Here is a 16,937-nt window from a genome sequence, read left to right as displayed (position 1 = left end):
AGCAATCTGGTATGAAATGTTACCCAGAAAGGGGATTGTATGCAAGACATTATTTTCTTTTTGTTTTTTGTGTTGTGATTGCTTTGCCATTATTGAGTGTTTTAGAGTGTCTATTATGGAGTTGTTAGAGCCATTTTCAATAGCTGTTTGTTTTATTATTTCAATTTCTTGATCACGTTTATCTTCTGAGAGCGGTAGTTGGATAGCTCTATTAATCATGTACCGGTATGCTGCCATTTTGTGTGCTGCGGGGTGGCAAGAGGAGTTGTGGATTGTAGTATGTGTTGTGGTAGGCTTCCGATAAATTTCAAACTGATGTCTGTTATTCTTTATTGTAATGGTAAGGTCTAGGAAATTTATACTGTCATCTTTTTGGTGTTCGACTGTGAATTTTATGCTTTCATGGGAGTTGTTGAAAAACTGATTCAACTCACTGATGTCATCTTTAGTGCCTTTGATTAAAATTATGATATCATCTACATATCTGTAGTAGTAGATGATATTTTTGAGGAGGTGGTGATTGGAATTCAAGATTTTGTCTTCTAGGTTACTAATAAATATTTCTGCTAACAATCCGGAAAGATTTGAGCCCATTGCCAGACCATCTGTTTTTTTTGTAGATTTTATTGTTAAATTTAAAATAGTTGTGTGAAAGTGTGAATTCAAGCAGGTCCATTAGTTCTTTAATGTGAGTTGAAGGGATATTTTGTGTTTATGTAAGTTGGCATTAATTATTTGTAGTGTGGTATCTATTGGCACTGATGAATAAAGGTTTTGTATGTCGAATGAGGCAAGTGTGGCTACATCAGGTACTTGTATGTTTTTGACATATTGTTTGAATTCTGTTGTGTTTTTAAGTGTTCTCTCATTATTGAATGTGTATGCTTGTTTGAGAACTCTGAAGAGTATTTTATTGAGCTTGAATGTTGGGCTGTTCCTACAGTTCACTATGGGTCTGATGGGGGTCTCATCTTTGTGTATCTTAGGTTGTGACCTAAGACAAGGTGCTTGTGGGCTCATTGTTACAATGTTTCTTGCTTCTTGGATGGTGAGTAGAAAGTTAATGTTGTTTGAAATGTATTTAATCTCCTTTTGTATTCTGGCTGTTGGATCTTTATGTATTTCAGTTATGTTGCTGGTTTGGAAGAAGTCTAAAGTTTTTTCTATGTATGTAGTTCTGTCCATTACAACAGTTGTGTTGCCCTTGTCAGCTTTTACAATTATTGCATTATTTATGTTTAATTTAGTCTTAATGGTACGTGTAAGGGCTTCTTCTGTTTTCTTGTATGCTGGGAATGGTTTTGCAATTTCCTTTTCAATGATTTCGTTAATTTTGTGGCAGGCTGATATTCTGTCGGTTTGCTTGTTAAAGGCGGTGGTCGAGATCTGTGTGACAAAGGTGATGAGCTTCTCTTGGTTCTTTTGGTCCAGCGGAGCTTGAACATTGTGTTTTAAGCCTTTGCAGAGTAGTGTCTCTTCTTCTGCAGTGAATATTATGTTTGTGTTGTTGAGGAAAGGTGTGTAGCCTACCACAACACATACTACAATCCACAACTCCTCTTGCCACCCCGCAGCACACAAAATGGCAGCATACCAGTACATGATTAATAGAGCTATCCAACTACCACTCTCAGAAGATAAACATGATCAAGAAATTGAAATAATAAAACAAACAGCTATTGAAAATGGCTCTAACAACTCCATAATAGACACTCTAAAACACTCAATAATGGCAAAGCAATCACAACACAAAAAACAAAAAGAAAATAATGTCTTGCATACAGTCCCCTTTCTGGGTAACATTTCATACCAGATTGCTAATGTCTTCAAACGGAAAGGCATAAGTATATCCTTTACAACAGACAACAAGATTGGACAGAAGTTACCCCACAACATCGGCACACGAAACCCACTTCATCACACAGGTGTGTACAAAATTCAATGTTTGGACTGTGACTGCTTCTACATAGGCCAGACAGGCAGATCATTTGAGATTAGGTTCAAGGAACACATGGCAGCACTAAAAAACAAAAAATACCACACATCAGCAATAGCTACCCACCTACATGAAACAAAACACCATGTTAACAACACAAGTATTAGCATCCTACACATCCAACCAAAAGGCAGAAAACTAGACATCCTTGAAACACTCCAAATATACAAACACCAAATGAAACAACCAGAATCCATCTTAAATGACAAAAATGACAATATTTACAATAGTATCATCTCTGTTTTCAGCAACTGCCTACACTCTTAAAATACACACACACACACACACACACACACACACACACACACACACACACACACATGTGCACATATCCTAATATTTACCATAAATATTGACAGCCACCAAGAGTACAAGAGATTGACCTCATTCACAGATAATTCATCACACCAACAGCTTGTACCCCCTGTCAGCTTAAAACTGTATGTACATCATCTACTGGCACAAATGTATATCTATCTGCATATTTTATAACATTAACCAGTGTATTACCCCAACCTTTAGGCAGCTAATATAAGCAACATGTAATCTTAAGACTCCTTGCCATGTAAATGTTTGCTCTCATATAATCAACCCTTCCTCTCTCTCTCTCTCTCTCTCTCTCTTTCTTCAAAGAGTGTCATCTATGTATGATTTTACTGCTGTAGTCAATATGATCATTGTAATTGAAGCGTATAACATTTTACCTAATTGTTATTAGCAAGTATGAAGTTTAAGCCACTTTAACTTTTCACATGATTGCATAAACGAGTACGAATGTTTAGCTGTTTTAAGCTTTCAAAATTGGATTTATATACCACCTGAAGTACACACACATATATTTGACACCTCAAAACAAACACCTCCAAATGGTTTAAACGATTATTCTGTAATAATGTTGTTACAATGTATATTCTTTGCACTTTGCGATTATGTCTTCTCTTCTGCTGTACGAACCTGGCACCCAGCTGATTCCAGTCGCCATATTTGTTTACAAATGCGGCAGTATACATGTGAAGAGTTACGACAGAAAAAGGAACCTGTGACCACTGGAGGAACTCTAGTTTACTTATTAAAGTTTACCATTAAATATCAGTTTAATTTTTTGCCAAAAGTTATCCAAAACCATATTCTGAAATAGTGTCTTGTTTCTCCACTAGGCAGTGCCACAAGTTCCTCCAAATGTCGTAACACAACATACACACATATGTAATACTAACTAATGTAAATCCACCCGATGATGGAGGTTTAAACCTTTGAAACGCATCGTGGAAAAAATAAAACGGTGACTGGTAACAGTAAACTTGTTGTTTCATTTAATGTCAGTAACAGTCACGGTAAAGCCTAACCTAAAAATGTTCGCATTTAAAGTTAATCTGCCCAGTCAGGCAATCAAGGCTATTTTTGAATATAAGAAAAGTGCAGAAAAGGTCGCAACGATGACACAACACATACACTTCAATAGGAATTGTCTCAAGAATAACGTCATCCCAATTTATGTCAAGATTGACATCAAAACAAACACAACAACTGCGAAGAAAACACTGGATGTCGCACGAAAACTCTGGGTGAAAAATGAACTGAAAGAACTTTATATTAAAAAACAAAAGTTCAACACACAGCTTTATAATGCAGAATTACAATTGGGAAAGTTGTTTCATAGATTAGAATATGATTCCATAACCAAAAAAGTCAAAGAGTACATCGAGTTCATCGTACAGAAAACGAAAGCTACAAAGAAGAAAAAACTGGCCAATCTTATAAAGCAACAATTACCTTCCAAACCGAACCAAAACAGCCAAAAGAAGCACTCATTCTACACACCTTTCCTCAACAACACAAACATAATATTCACTGCAGAAGAAGAGGCACTACTCTGCAAAGGCTTAAAACACAATGTTCAAGCTCCGCTGGACCAAAAGAACCAAGAGAAGCTCATCACCTTTGTCACACAGATCTCGACCACCGCCTTTAACAAGCAAACCGACAGAATATCAGCCTGCCACAAAATTAACGAAATCATTGAAAAGGAAATTGCAAAACCATTCCCAGCATACAAGAAAACAGAAGAAGCCCTTACACGTACCATTAAGACTAAATTAAACATAAATAATGCAATAATTGTAAAAGCTGACAAGGGCAACACAACTGTTGTAATGGACAGAACTACATACATAGAAAAAACTTTAGACTTCTTCCAAACCAGCAACATAACTGAAATACATAAAGATCCAACAGCCAGAATACAAAAGGAGATTAAATACATTTCAAACAACATTAACTTTCTACTCACCATCCAAGAAGCAAGAAACATTGTAACAATGAGCCCACAAGCACCTTGTCTTAGGTCACAACCTAAGATACACAAAGATGGGACCCCCATCAGACCCATAGTGAACTGTAGGAACAGCCCAACATTCAAGCTCAATAAAATACTCTTCAGAGTTCTCAAACAAGCATACACATTCAATAATGAGAGAACACTTAAAAACACAACAGAATTCACACAATATGTCATAAACATACAAGTACCGATGTAGCCACACCTGCCTCATTCGACATACAAAACCTTTATTCATCAGTGCCAATAGATACCACACTACAAATAATTAATGCCAACTTACATAAACACAAAATATCCCTTCAACTCACATTAACGAACTAATGGACCTGCTTGAATTCACACTTTCACACAACTATTTTAAATTTAACAATAAAATCTACAAAAAAAAACAGATGGTCTGGCAATGGGCTCAAATCTTTCCGGATTGTTAGCAGAAATATTTATTAGTAACCTAGAAGACAAAATCTTGAATTCCAATCACCACCTCCTCAAAAATATCATCTACTATTACAGATATGTAGATGATATCATAATTTTAATCAAAGGCACTAAAGATGACATCAGTGAGTTGAATCAGTTTTTCAACAACTCCCATGAAAGCATAAAATTCACAGTCGAACACCAAAAAGATGACAGTATAAATTTCCTAGACCTTACCATTACAATAAAGAATAACAGACATCAGTTTGAAATTTATCGGAAGCCTACCACAACACATACTACAATCCACAACTCCTCTTGCCACCCCGCAGCACACAAAATGGCAGCATACCAGTACATGATTAATAGAGCTATCCAACTACCACTCTCAGAAGATAAACATGATCAAGAAATTGAAATAATAAAACAAACAGCTATTGAAAATGGCTCTAACAACTCCATAATAGACACTCTAAAACACTCAATAATGGCAAAGCAATCACAACACAAAAAACAAAAAGAAAATAATGTCTTGCATACAGTCCCCTTTCTGGGTAACATTTCATACCAGATTGCTAATGTCTTCAAACGGAAAGGCATAAGTATATCCTTTACAACAGACAACAAGATTGGACAGAAGTTACCCCACAACATCGGCACACGAAACCCACTTCATCACACAGGTGTGTACAAAATTCAATGTTTGGACTGTGACTGCTTCTACATAGGCCAGACAGGCAGATCATTTGAGATTAGGTTCAAGGAACACATGGCAGCACTAAAAAACAAAAAATACCACACATCAGCAATAGCTACCCACCTACATGAAACAAAACACCATGTTAACAACACAAGTATTAGCATCCTACACATCCAACCAAAAGGCAGAAAACTAGACATCCTTGAAACACTCCAAATATACAAACACCAAATGAAACAACCAGAATCCATCTTAAATGACAAAAATGACAATATTTACAATAGTATCATCTCTGTTTTCAGCAACTGCCTACACTCTTAAAATACACACACACACACACACACACACACACACACACACACACATGTGCACATATCCTAATATTTACCATAAATATTGACAGCCACCAAGAGTACAAGAGATTGACCTCATTCACAGATAATTCATCACACCAACAGCTTGTACCCCCTGTCAGCTTAAAACTGTATGTACATCATCTACTGGCACAAATGTATATCTATCTGCATATTTTATAACATTAACCAGTGTATTACCCCAACCTTTAGGCAGCTAATATAAGCAACATGTAATCTTAAGACTCCTTGCCATGTAAATGTTTGCTCTCATATAATCAACCCTTCCTCTCTCTCTCTCTCTCTCTCTCTTTCTTCAAAGAGTGTCATCTATGTATGATTTTACTGCTGTAGTCAATATGATCATTGTAATTGAAGCGTATAACATTTTACCTAATTGTTATTAGCAAGTATGAAGTTTAAGCCACTTTAACTTTTCACATGATTGCATAAACGAGTACGAATGTTTAGCTGTTTTAAGCTTTCAAAATTGGATTTATATACCACCTGAAGTACACACACATATATTTGACACCTCAAAACAAACACCTCCAAATGATTTAAATGATTATTCTGTAATAATGTTGTTACAATGTCTATTTTTTGCACTTTGCGATTATGTCTTCTCTTCTGCTGTACGAACCTTGCACCCAGCTGATTCCAGACGCCATATTTGTTTACAAATGTGGCAGTATACATGTGAAGTGTTACGACAGAAAAAGGAACCTGTGACCACTGGAGGTACTCTAGTTTACTTATTAAAGTTTACCATTAAATATCAGTTTAATTTTTTGTCAAAAGTTATCCAAAACCATATTCTGAAATAGTGTCTTGTTTCTCCACTAGGCAGTGCCACAAGTTCCTCCAAATGTCGTAACACAACATACACACATATGTAATACTAACTAATGTAAATCCACCCGATGATGGAGGTTTAAACCTTCGAAATGTGTCGTGGAAAAAATAAAATGGTGACTGGTAACACTAAACTTGTTGTTTCATTTAATGTCAGTAACAGTCACGGTAAAGCCTAACTTAAAAATGTTCGCATTTAAAGAGAGAACCATGATCATTACCTTACCACCTTGATATCTCCTTCAGTGGTGACACTGAAGTTCGAATAATCCGTTGAACCGAGTACAAAGTGACTACCGCGCCAGCTTCCGCGTTCCACATGGACCTTTGTCCACTACACAATGGCCTTCTACAACACGCCACTGCCACCCAGTTTTCAGCAGCAGCAGCAACTAAATTCAAGCACGCTGGCTGTAGTCAGTGACCAACATGAATTTCCACAGTCCTATAGCCTCGAGAACCCAGCGACCTCATCAGGTGCAGTGGTTTTGAACCTGACACCAGCGATCTCCGACTCTGGCTTTGTTAGCCCCGAAGTGCTTCAGTTTTTGCCACACAGCAGTATAAGAAACGACTACACACTGATACCAAACTTTAATGCAAGTACTGTAAATGGTGGGGAGCATAGTTTTCATAATGTGCTGCAACAGGACGCCTTTTTCAATGTGCAAGCTCCACGTGTGTATCACTCTGCACCGGTTGCACACTACGTGAATGACATTCACCAGCCTGTTACTCTGAATGTTCAGCAGGGCAGTAATTTGAGCATGTCAGGTTCCACCGAGCTCATCAGCGACTCTGTGATGGAGAATTCTGCTGCAGATGTGGAGGACCAATTGCATAATAACCTGTCGAGCAACTGTCATGGCCACTTTGACCTTCCGCCTCAACAATCGGTCCCGCTTCGCTCCACGCTGGGCTTCCTGCTGACGGATTTTGCTCCCCCTCCAGCTACTATGAACACAGCCAGCACGTCTGCTTCCTCTATACCACCCTCACGACGCAGAGTTAACTTTGACTTGCCTACTCCTGCATCCGCAAGCGGCTGCCCGCATTCTTCGACCGCCAGTTTGTTGAATCTACTGAAACTGTTGGCGTTCAAAGCGGCCCACCTGGAATTCTGGTTCAACCTGGTCGAGCAAACTTTCTGTGTCTGTGCACTTGATGACAATGCCCATTTCACATGCCTCATGAACCACCTCCACAACTGTGTTGACTTAGTTTATAACCTGGTTAAGTCACCTCCTCTGAACGAGAAGTATGCTACAGCTAAACAAGCAATACTGGAACGTGTCTCCAAGACAAGAAGAGAAAACGTTCGACAGCTCGTCTATGAAGAACGCCCCAGTGACAGATCTCCGTCCCAGCTGTGGCGATGCCTTCGACTTCTCGTCGGTGAATGCGACATGCCAGACGCCACACTCACCGAGATTTGGATGGAAACACTGCCTCTGTCTGTCCAAACGGCCATCTCCACCTACGAAGGTAGACCAAATAGCGAACGCTTGTGCGCCAGTGACTGAGCTTACTCTGCTCTACTACGTGAACGCCGTGCCCAGCAGTCCGGCAGCTACGCCAGTTTCCAACCACGACGAGGACCCCAACGTGGACGCCCCACTAAACCTAAGTCTGCCAATCCCGCCACACTACCAGCACCTTCATGTCCGCACAACAAAACAGCACATCTGACTCTGTGGAAGATTCTGGGCTGCCGTCATCTGACCACTTGCAGGAGCAGACGTCCACCCATAAATACTGTTTCTTCTATGCAAAATTCGGGGAACAAGCACACAATTGTAAACCGCCGTGCTCCTACCCAAACTTCAACTGCAGGTAGGCAGTGGCGCCACCTCCTGTGACGTAAACAACAGGTGCCCTCCCACACTCCATTCTGTGTCCAACACTAATGTTTCGAGTGGGCAAGTCTACATCCGCGACTTGAACTCTGGCACAAACTTACTCATCAACAGTTGCTTTCAGCACGTTCAAATCGACTTGGTGCACCCCCTCACCCCCCTCCGAGGGTTACAGATTCATGCTACCTATTATAGACAGAACCTCTCGTTGGGTGGAAGCTGCCCCGCTACCCAATATTACGTCCGAATCAGTGGCACGATCCTTCATAGACACTTGGATTTCACGCTTTGGCTGCCCTGTTTACTTGACAACCGACCTAGGCCATCAATTTGAGTCTGCCTTGTTTTCTTAACTATGTAGGCTGTGCGGCATCAAGAAAATTCATTCAACAGCATACCACCCCCAAAGCAACGGCCTCATGGAACGTTGGCATAGGACGCTTAAGACGGCCCTACATTGCCATGGCGGAAGCCCTGTCATTCGTCTTACTCGGTCTGCGGACCACTTTCAAAGAAGACCTTAAAGGCTCAGTGGCCAAGTTCATCTACGGCCAGTCCCTTACACTGCCAGGTGAACTTGTTGCTCCTACTCCAGTCACCAAGCCGTCCGAATTGCCGTCCTTGGTAGAACGGGTGAGGTTACACTGTAACAAGCTTCAACCCCCACCCCCTTCCAGCCACACTCCACTGCACACATACGTTCCCAAGGCGCTCGACACTTGCAAATTTGTGTTCCTTAGCGATGACATTGTAAAAGCCCCGTTACAGCCCCCTTACACATGCCAGTACAGAGTTGTCAAACGAACCAGTAACACAATGGACATCATAATTAAGGGCTCAGTAACTACTGTCTCCCTCAACAGGGTTAAACCTGCTCACGTCGAGTTTTCTCCAACCTCACCCGCCGCTGAAGAGACCATGCTCTCTGCCCACCCTTGGCCTTCTTCCTCTGCTCATGAGTCAAGTAAACTCATGCCTACACTGGCCCCGTCAACGAGCCCACACTCATTCTGGCGTTTTCCGCCTCCCGGCTCCAATAGCTGAGTCCCCAGCTCCCAGGGCTCTAATGTAACAGTTCCATCTTCATGCGACAGCACACCGTGCTGCTCTTCTAACCGGTGCAGCCCATAGGTTCCTGCCACACCCACTCAGACCTCGCCATCTGACACTCACCTCTCTACTCACAGCACACCGCCCTCACTGTGCTACGGTTTCCCCACCCCACCGGCTCAGCATACCTCTCCATTAGCAGTTGCCACTTACGAGCTCTCTACCCATGTTCATCCTAATGACATTTGTGGTTTATCTGTTGTTAGTGGTGATACCGCATTAGTGCTACTTGCGTGTGATGATTCATGTGACTCGTTAGGTGGTGTGTCACAATGTGTAGTGAAGCGTTTCAAAATCTCTTGAAGTGCTACGTGTGGCAACCTATGTGCTTATGTTACGCCAAGTGGAAAGGTGATCATTAGGTTCCCTGCCTTTCCACACCAGAGCTCCAGCACCGGCCAACAAGTATGGTAAGTCACATCATCTTTGTTTTTAAATATATTTTTCCCACGTGGAATGTTTCCCTCTATTATATTCATATCATTAATTTGAACCCAACAATCACGTTTGTTATTGTCACTGTTGCATTTCGAAATCTTTTCTGTCATGTTATTTTCTCTTTCTGTTTTGGCCAGTAGGTTCACGTTGTATTCACCTTCTCCTTTTTACCGTAATCTACTATACAATTTTATCCCACCTATATATACTCAGTAATACGTAACCCACTTCCAAACCATAACAAAAAAAAAAAAAAATTTTCCACTTTCAACACTACCGCCGCTATAAAATCCACCGTTTCTAGTTCACAAACAGTTCCTTTCACCTATTAAACAACCATTTCGGCTAGTTCTAATAACTTTCGCTTTATTTCCATTTCCGTTTTTTTTACACATCACTGATCATTTTTAGCCGCTTCCCACAGGTTTTAACGTAATTATTTCTTCGTCAGACAATTGTTAGCCTCATTCACATAATCTGCCACCACAAAACCACTCCTTTTAATACATTTATACGTAGTTTTTTCGAAATTTTCCCGAATTTCTCCACCCTTTAACGTGTTTTGGCGGCAACGCAACCACCTAACCTTTATGCACATCGTTTTCTACCAACCCAAGTTCACCACAGGATCAACACAGCCCAGCTTTAACCAACACTTTTTCGCCTTTTTTCACACCAGATCTCCAGTTGCTTTCTAGTTCATCTTTATCTCTAACCATATATATAAATTTTTCATTTTCATTTCAGCCTCATGTTACACTTTCCACCTTCTAATACCATGTCACCCTCACAACACCCCCACAACGACCCCATTAAGTTTTATTTACATTCCCTCCGCAAACATGCCTTCGCCCTAGTCAGATTACGCTCCCATATTTTATTTTCTCAGGCTTGTCTGACATTTGGCATTACCCCCAAAGGCCTCACACTTAAAGTTCCCATCTCTGGCTGCAACCCTTCTTTCCATCAGTCCCTATACCAGTTCCAAACTGAACAATCCATTGCCCTCACCCACCTAATCCTTCACCTACACATCAACTCAGCCAATGAACACACCCGTCAACTCCTATCCTTAATAAAAGTCCTCAATCTTTCCTCTCTCGCATCCACATCGGCTGTTCAAAGCATCCTCCTACAGGCCAACCGCAAATTAGAACAACATGCCACCCTCCACCTCAAAAACTTATCCAATCTCCTGGTTTCCCACCTCCGGAAAGGCAACTCACTCACCCTTCACAACCTTTCGAGCAAACCTCAGCCTCCTCTTATTGCACACAAACCCAATCTCTCCCATATACTCAACCTCCCACTTCCAGCTCCACTCCCTCCAAAACCTCAAAATTCCAATCAACGCAATCTGGAACCACAACACCCCAATTCAGTAGTTAACCTTTCCTCCAAACCTCTCTCCCAATCCGAAACCTCTGTCCTATTCAAAGGCCTCACCTTCAGCCCCACTCCCAGATTCAACCAAACAGCCCTCGTCAAAGATTTACTGTCCTACACTCGTACTCTCTGCTGGAAATATCACTTTGCGACAAAGAAAAATGATCCTAATCCTACTCCTAATGATCCAACTCCCCAAGACACTATCCAAATTAAACCCTGCCTGGAACAGTTCCGTCCTCCGTCACAGCGGGACCCACCTCCTCTTCCTCAAAATCACCCTCTCCAAACCTTCCAGGAATTTCTGACTTCTAGCCTTGCTTCTCAATCCTTCTTAAAAAACCTTAATCCTACTCCCAACATCACCACTGATGAAGCCCAAGCTATCTGTGATCTGAAGGCTGACTGATCCATCGTCATTCTTCCGGCGGACAAGGGTTCCACGACCGTGGTACTTGATCATCAGTAGTATGTGGCTGAGGGACTGTGTCAGCTTTCAGACAACACCACTTACAAAGTTTGCCAAGGTAATCCCATTCCTGATGTCCAGGCGGAGCTTCAAGGAATCCTCAGAACCTTAGGCCCCCTACAAAACCTTTCACCTGACTCCATCAACCTCCTGACCCCACCTACACCCCGCACCCCTACCTTCTACCTTCTTCCTAAAATTCATAAACCCAATCATCCCGGCCGCCACATTGTAGCTGGTTACCAAGCCCCCACAGAACGTATCTCTGCCTACGTAGATCAACACCTTCAACCCATTACATGCAGTCTCCCATCCTCCATCAAAGACACCAACCACTTTCTCGAACGCCTGGAATCCTTACTCAGTCTATTACCCCTGGAAACCATCCTTGTAACCATTGATGCCACTTTCTTATACACAAATATTCCGCACGTCCAGGGCCTCGCTGCGATGGAGCACTTCCTTTCACACCAATCACCTGCCGCCCTACCTAAAACCTCTTTCCTCATTACCTTATCCAGCTTCATCCTGACCCACAACTTCTTCACTTTTGAAGGCCAGACATACCAACAATTAAAGGGAACAGCCATGGGTACCAGGATGGCCCCCTCGTACGCCAACCTATTCATGGGTTGCTTAGAGGAAGCCTTCGTGGTTACCCAGGCCTGCCAACCAAAAGTTTGGTACAGATTTATTGATGACATCTTCATGATCTGGACTCACAGTGAAGAAGAACTCCAGAATTTCCTCTCCAACCTCAACTCCTTTGGTTCCATCAGATCCACCTGGTCCTACTCCAAATCCCATGCCACTTTCCTTGACGTTGACCTCCATCTGTCCAATGGCCAGCTTCACACGTCCGTCCACATCAAACCCACCAACAAGCAACAGTACCTGCATTATGACAGCTGCCACCTATTCCACATCAAACAGTCCCTTCCCTACAGCCTAGGTCTTCGTGGCAAACGAATCTGCTCCAGTCAGGAATCCCTAAACCATTACACCAACAACCTGAAAACAGCTTTCACATCCCGCAACTACCCTCCCGACCTGGTACAGAAGCAAATAACCAGAGCCACTTCCTCGTCCCCTCAAACCCGGAACCTCCCACAGAAGAACCACAAAAGTGCCCCACTTGTGACAGGATACTTTCCGGGACTGGATCAGACTCTGAATGTGGCTCTCCAGCAGGGATACGACTTCCTCAAATCCTGCCCTGAAATGAGATCCATCCTTCATGAAATCCTCCCCACTCCACCAAGAGTGTCTTTCCGCCGTCCACCTAACCTTCGTAACCTCTTAGTTCATCCCTATGAAATCCCCAAACCACCTTCCTTACCCTCTGGCTCCTACCCTTGTAACCGCCTCCGGTGTAAAACCTGTCCCATGCACCCTCCCACCACCACCTACTCCAGTCCTGCAACCCGGAAGGTGTACACGATCAAAGGCAGAGCCACGTGTGAAAGCACCCACGTGATTTACCAACTGACCTGCCTACACTGTGAAGCTTTCTATGTGGGAATGACCAGCAACAAACTGTCCATTCGCATGAATGGACACAGGCAGACAGTGTTTGTTGGTAATGAGGATCACCCTGTGGCTAAACATGCCTTGGTGCACGGCCAGCACATCTTGGCCCAGTGTTACACCGTCCGGGTTATCTTGCTACTTCCCACTAACACCAACCTGTCAGAACTCCGGAGATGGGAACTGGCCCTTCAGTATATCCTCTCTTCTCGTTATCCGCCAGGCCTCAACCTCCGCTAATTTCAAGTTGCCGCCGCTCATACCTCACCTGTCTTGGGGGTATGGAGGAGGCTGGGGCAGGGAGGGGGAGGTATAATATCATTGGGATGGCAAACAGTGATGAGCTGCAGGTCAGACAGAGGGCAGGGGAGAGCTGGGGAGGGGTGGGGGGAGGGAGTAATGGAAAAGCAGAGAATTAAAAAGACTGGATGTGGTGGTGGAATGACAGCTGTAGTGTTGGAATGGGAGCATGGAAGGGGTTGGATGGGTGAGGACAGCAACTAACGAAGTTTGAGGCCAGAAGGGTTACAGGAATGTAGGATTCTTTGCAGGGAAAGTTCCCACCTGAATAAGTTGGCATAGGATGGTGCCATGCACGTGCCCATAGTCATACGGCAGATTTGTTTGTAGGTAATGCATTCAAATAAGAAGTAATTATGGGCAAACCCTGTCTCGCAGACCTACTACACTTACCCCACCCTCCAAAGCTCCCTCCCATCATGGCAGAGAATCCAGAACCTAAACAGACCTGCAACACCATCATGAATCTTTCCTCCAAAAGCCTTAGTCCCACAGAAATATCAGTCCTTTCGAAAGCTCTCACTTTTTGCCCACTCCCAAAATCAATCATGCAAGACTTGTTAAAGACCTTCTATCCTTCTCGCAGTCCCTACAGTGGAATCACTTTTTCGCCACCAACCCTACCAATCAGACTCAACCAAAGACCAATATTGCATCTTGCCTAACTCAGTTCACTCCTTCATCCAAAGATGATCCACACCTGATGCCTCAAAATACCCCCTGTTAACTTTGCAGAATTTCTTAACCTCGAACCTTGCCTCACTATCATTCCCATAATCCCTCAACAAGCAAACTAACCTTACATTTGCAAAAAGAACCACAGTCCACCATCTAAAAACTGTTATTATAATCCTACCCGCTGACAAAGGCTCCACCACCGTTGTTTTGAACCACAGGGTTTACATGGCAGAAGGACTCCGTCAGCTGTCAGGTACTTCCACCTACAAACCGTGCCACAGTGATCCCATTCCACTAATCCAACAGGATCTCCAGTCACTACTCAAATACTTAGGCCCATCCCAGAACCTCTCTCTGCTAACCCTTACCACTCCCCACACTCCTATCTTCTATATGTTTCCTTAAGTCCATAAATCTAACCACCCAGGACATGCCATTGTGGTAGGTTACTGTGCCCCCACTGAGAGAATCTCTGCTCTCGTAGACCAACACCTTCAACCTATTACCCGGAACCTATCCTCCTACATAAAAGATACCAACCATTTCCTCAACTGACTCTCCACAGTTCCCTTACCACTATCAAAAACTACCTCTCCCATCACCTGACTCATTCCAACCAACAACCTATTTCCAAGTTGCCATGATTAACTATATCCACCCTCAATTATTTCTCTTTTGAAGGCTTTATGTACAAACAAATCCAGGGTACAGCTATGCGCACCCACATGGCACCATCCTATGCATTTGCATCTGCAGCGGTGAACAGTCCATCTCAAAATCTACTGAGGGTCTCACTGATGCCTTCACTGGCTGTAATTCTCCTCCCAACCTTATACAAAAATAAATCTCTGGTGCCTTACCTTTCCAGTCTCCCATCACCTCCCACTGTCTGACCACAGAGGAGGATTCCACTCATAACTCAGTACCACCCAGGACTGCAGCAACTGAATTACATTCTCCGCTAGGGTTTTGATTACCTCTTGTCATGCCCTGAAATGAGAAATGTCCTGCCCATCATTTCCACCTGTCCCAAAGTGGTATTCCGCTGTCCACCAAACCTACAAAATGTACTTGTGCATCCTTACACAACCGCTGCTCCCAATCCCTTACCTCATCGCTTATATTCCTATAATAGACCTAGATGCAAGACCTGTCCAATACATCCTCCTACCACCACCTACTACAGTCTGGTCACTAACATCACCTATCTCATCAAAGGCAGGGCTACCTGTGAAACCAGTCATGTGGTCTACAAGCTGAGCTGCAACCGCTGTGCTGTACTCTATGTAGGCATGGCAACCAACAAGCTGTCTGTCCAAATGAAAGGACAATGATAAACTGTGGCCAAGAAAGAAGTGGACCACCCCATTGCTGAACATGCTGCCAAACATGATATCCTTCATTTCAATGACTGCTTCACAGCCTGTGGCATATGGATCCTTCCCACCTACATCAGCTTTTCTGAATCGCACAGGTGGGAACTTTCCCTGTAATACATCCTACATACCCATAATCCCCTTGGCCTCAACCTTTGTTAGTCACTGTCCTCACTCATCCAGCCCCTTTCCTGTTCCCATTCCGGCACTACACAGCCGTCATTTCACCACCACGCCTAGTCTTTTTTATTTCTCTCCTTTACCGCTACTCGCTACTCCCCCTCTCCCCACCTCTCCCCTGACCGCTGTCTGACTTGCAGCACTTCACTGTATGCCACCCCCACCACACTATCCCTCCCCCTCCCCCCCCCCCCCCAGCCTCCTCCTTCCCCTCACCCAGTTGCCACTCTCATCATGCACTGGTGCTGCTGCTCGAAGTGCAGTTTCACTTGCCTGAGACTGCAGTTGTGTGTGTGAGTTGCATTTGTGTGTGTGACTAAGGCCTTAATGGCCAAAAGCTTTAATTGTGGGAGTCCTTTAATTGTGCCTATCTGCGGCTCAGCATCTCTGCTACATGTTGAGAAGCAACTTTCCTTTGCATGATATTGTCAAATTTTATCTTTTTCAAGCATTTAATAAATTTAAAAATGTTACATTTATACGCAAATATAGCACATAAGTTGAAGTCTGGTCACTGACTACAACCATTCACAAGAAGAAAATCACCATCTACAATTGCAGCTTTTGTTGGTTTTCAAAACAGAATCCATTAATTATATTAGAAATGTTAAGAGCAACTTGCAAAAAACATAATGTTTGTTTGCATGTTATGTGAAAAACCAAGGTAAGTGCTGCCTACTCACATCAACATCTCCTTTGTACACTGCCGACCTCATATCATTGTCTATAGACATTTCCTCCTTCGTGCAGAGTAAGTACCTGCTCAAAAAATAGAGAACATTTATATAAATGCAAGAAATATGTTGCAGCCAAAGAGAGAAGCAGCAGAACATGAAATATAGTTAGTCAGTCAGTCTCTCTCTCTCTCTCTCTCTCTCTCTCTCTCTCTCTCTCTCTCTCTCTCTCTAACCTACATAAAATTTGGCCACAAAGTCAAAAACATGGAAACAAT

At 42.9% G+C, this 16,937-nt stretch overlaps 1 protein-coding gene across 1 annotated transcript in view; it reads right to left on the bottom strand.

Moving 5' to 3' along the window:
• LOC124802543 (serine/threonine-protein phosphatase 6 regulatory ankyrin repeat subunit A-like) overlaps positions 1-16,937 on the bottom strand; it is a 407,755-nt gene that overhangs the window by 350,027 nt on the left and 40,791 nt on the right. Inside the window, exon 2 of the mRNA XM_047263406.1 lies at positions 16,669-16,744. Within this exon, the coding sequence (XP_047119362.1) occupies positions 16,669-16,719 (51 nt within the window). The 5' untranslated portion in view covers positions 16,720-16,744. The remainder of the gene's footprint in view (positions 1-16,668; positions 16,745-16,937) is intronic.

The sequence above is a fragment of the Schistocerca piceifrons genome, chromosome 1, assembly GCF_021461385.2.
Source record: "Schistocerca piceifrons isolate TAMUIC-IGC-003096 chromosome 1, iqSchPice1.1, whole genome shotgun sequence".
Lineage (NCBI taxonomy): Eukaryota > Metazoa > Arthropoda > Insecta > Orthoptera > Acrididae > Schistocerca > Schistocerca piceifrons.
Note: the sequence above shows the minus strand (reverse complement) of the source record. Positions and strands in the feature narration are given on the sequence as shown.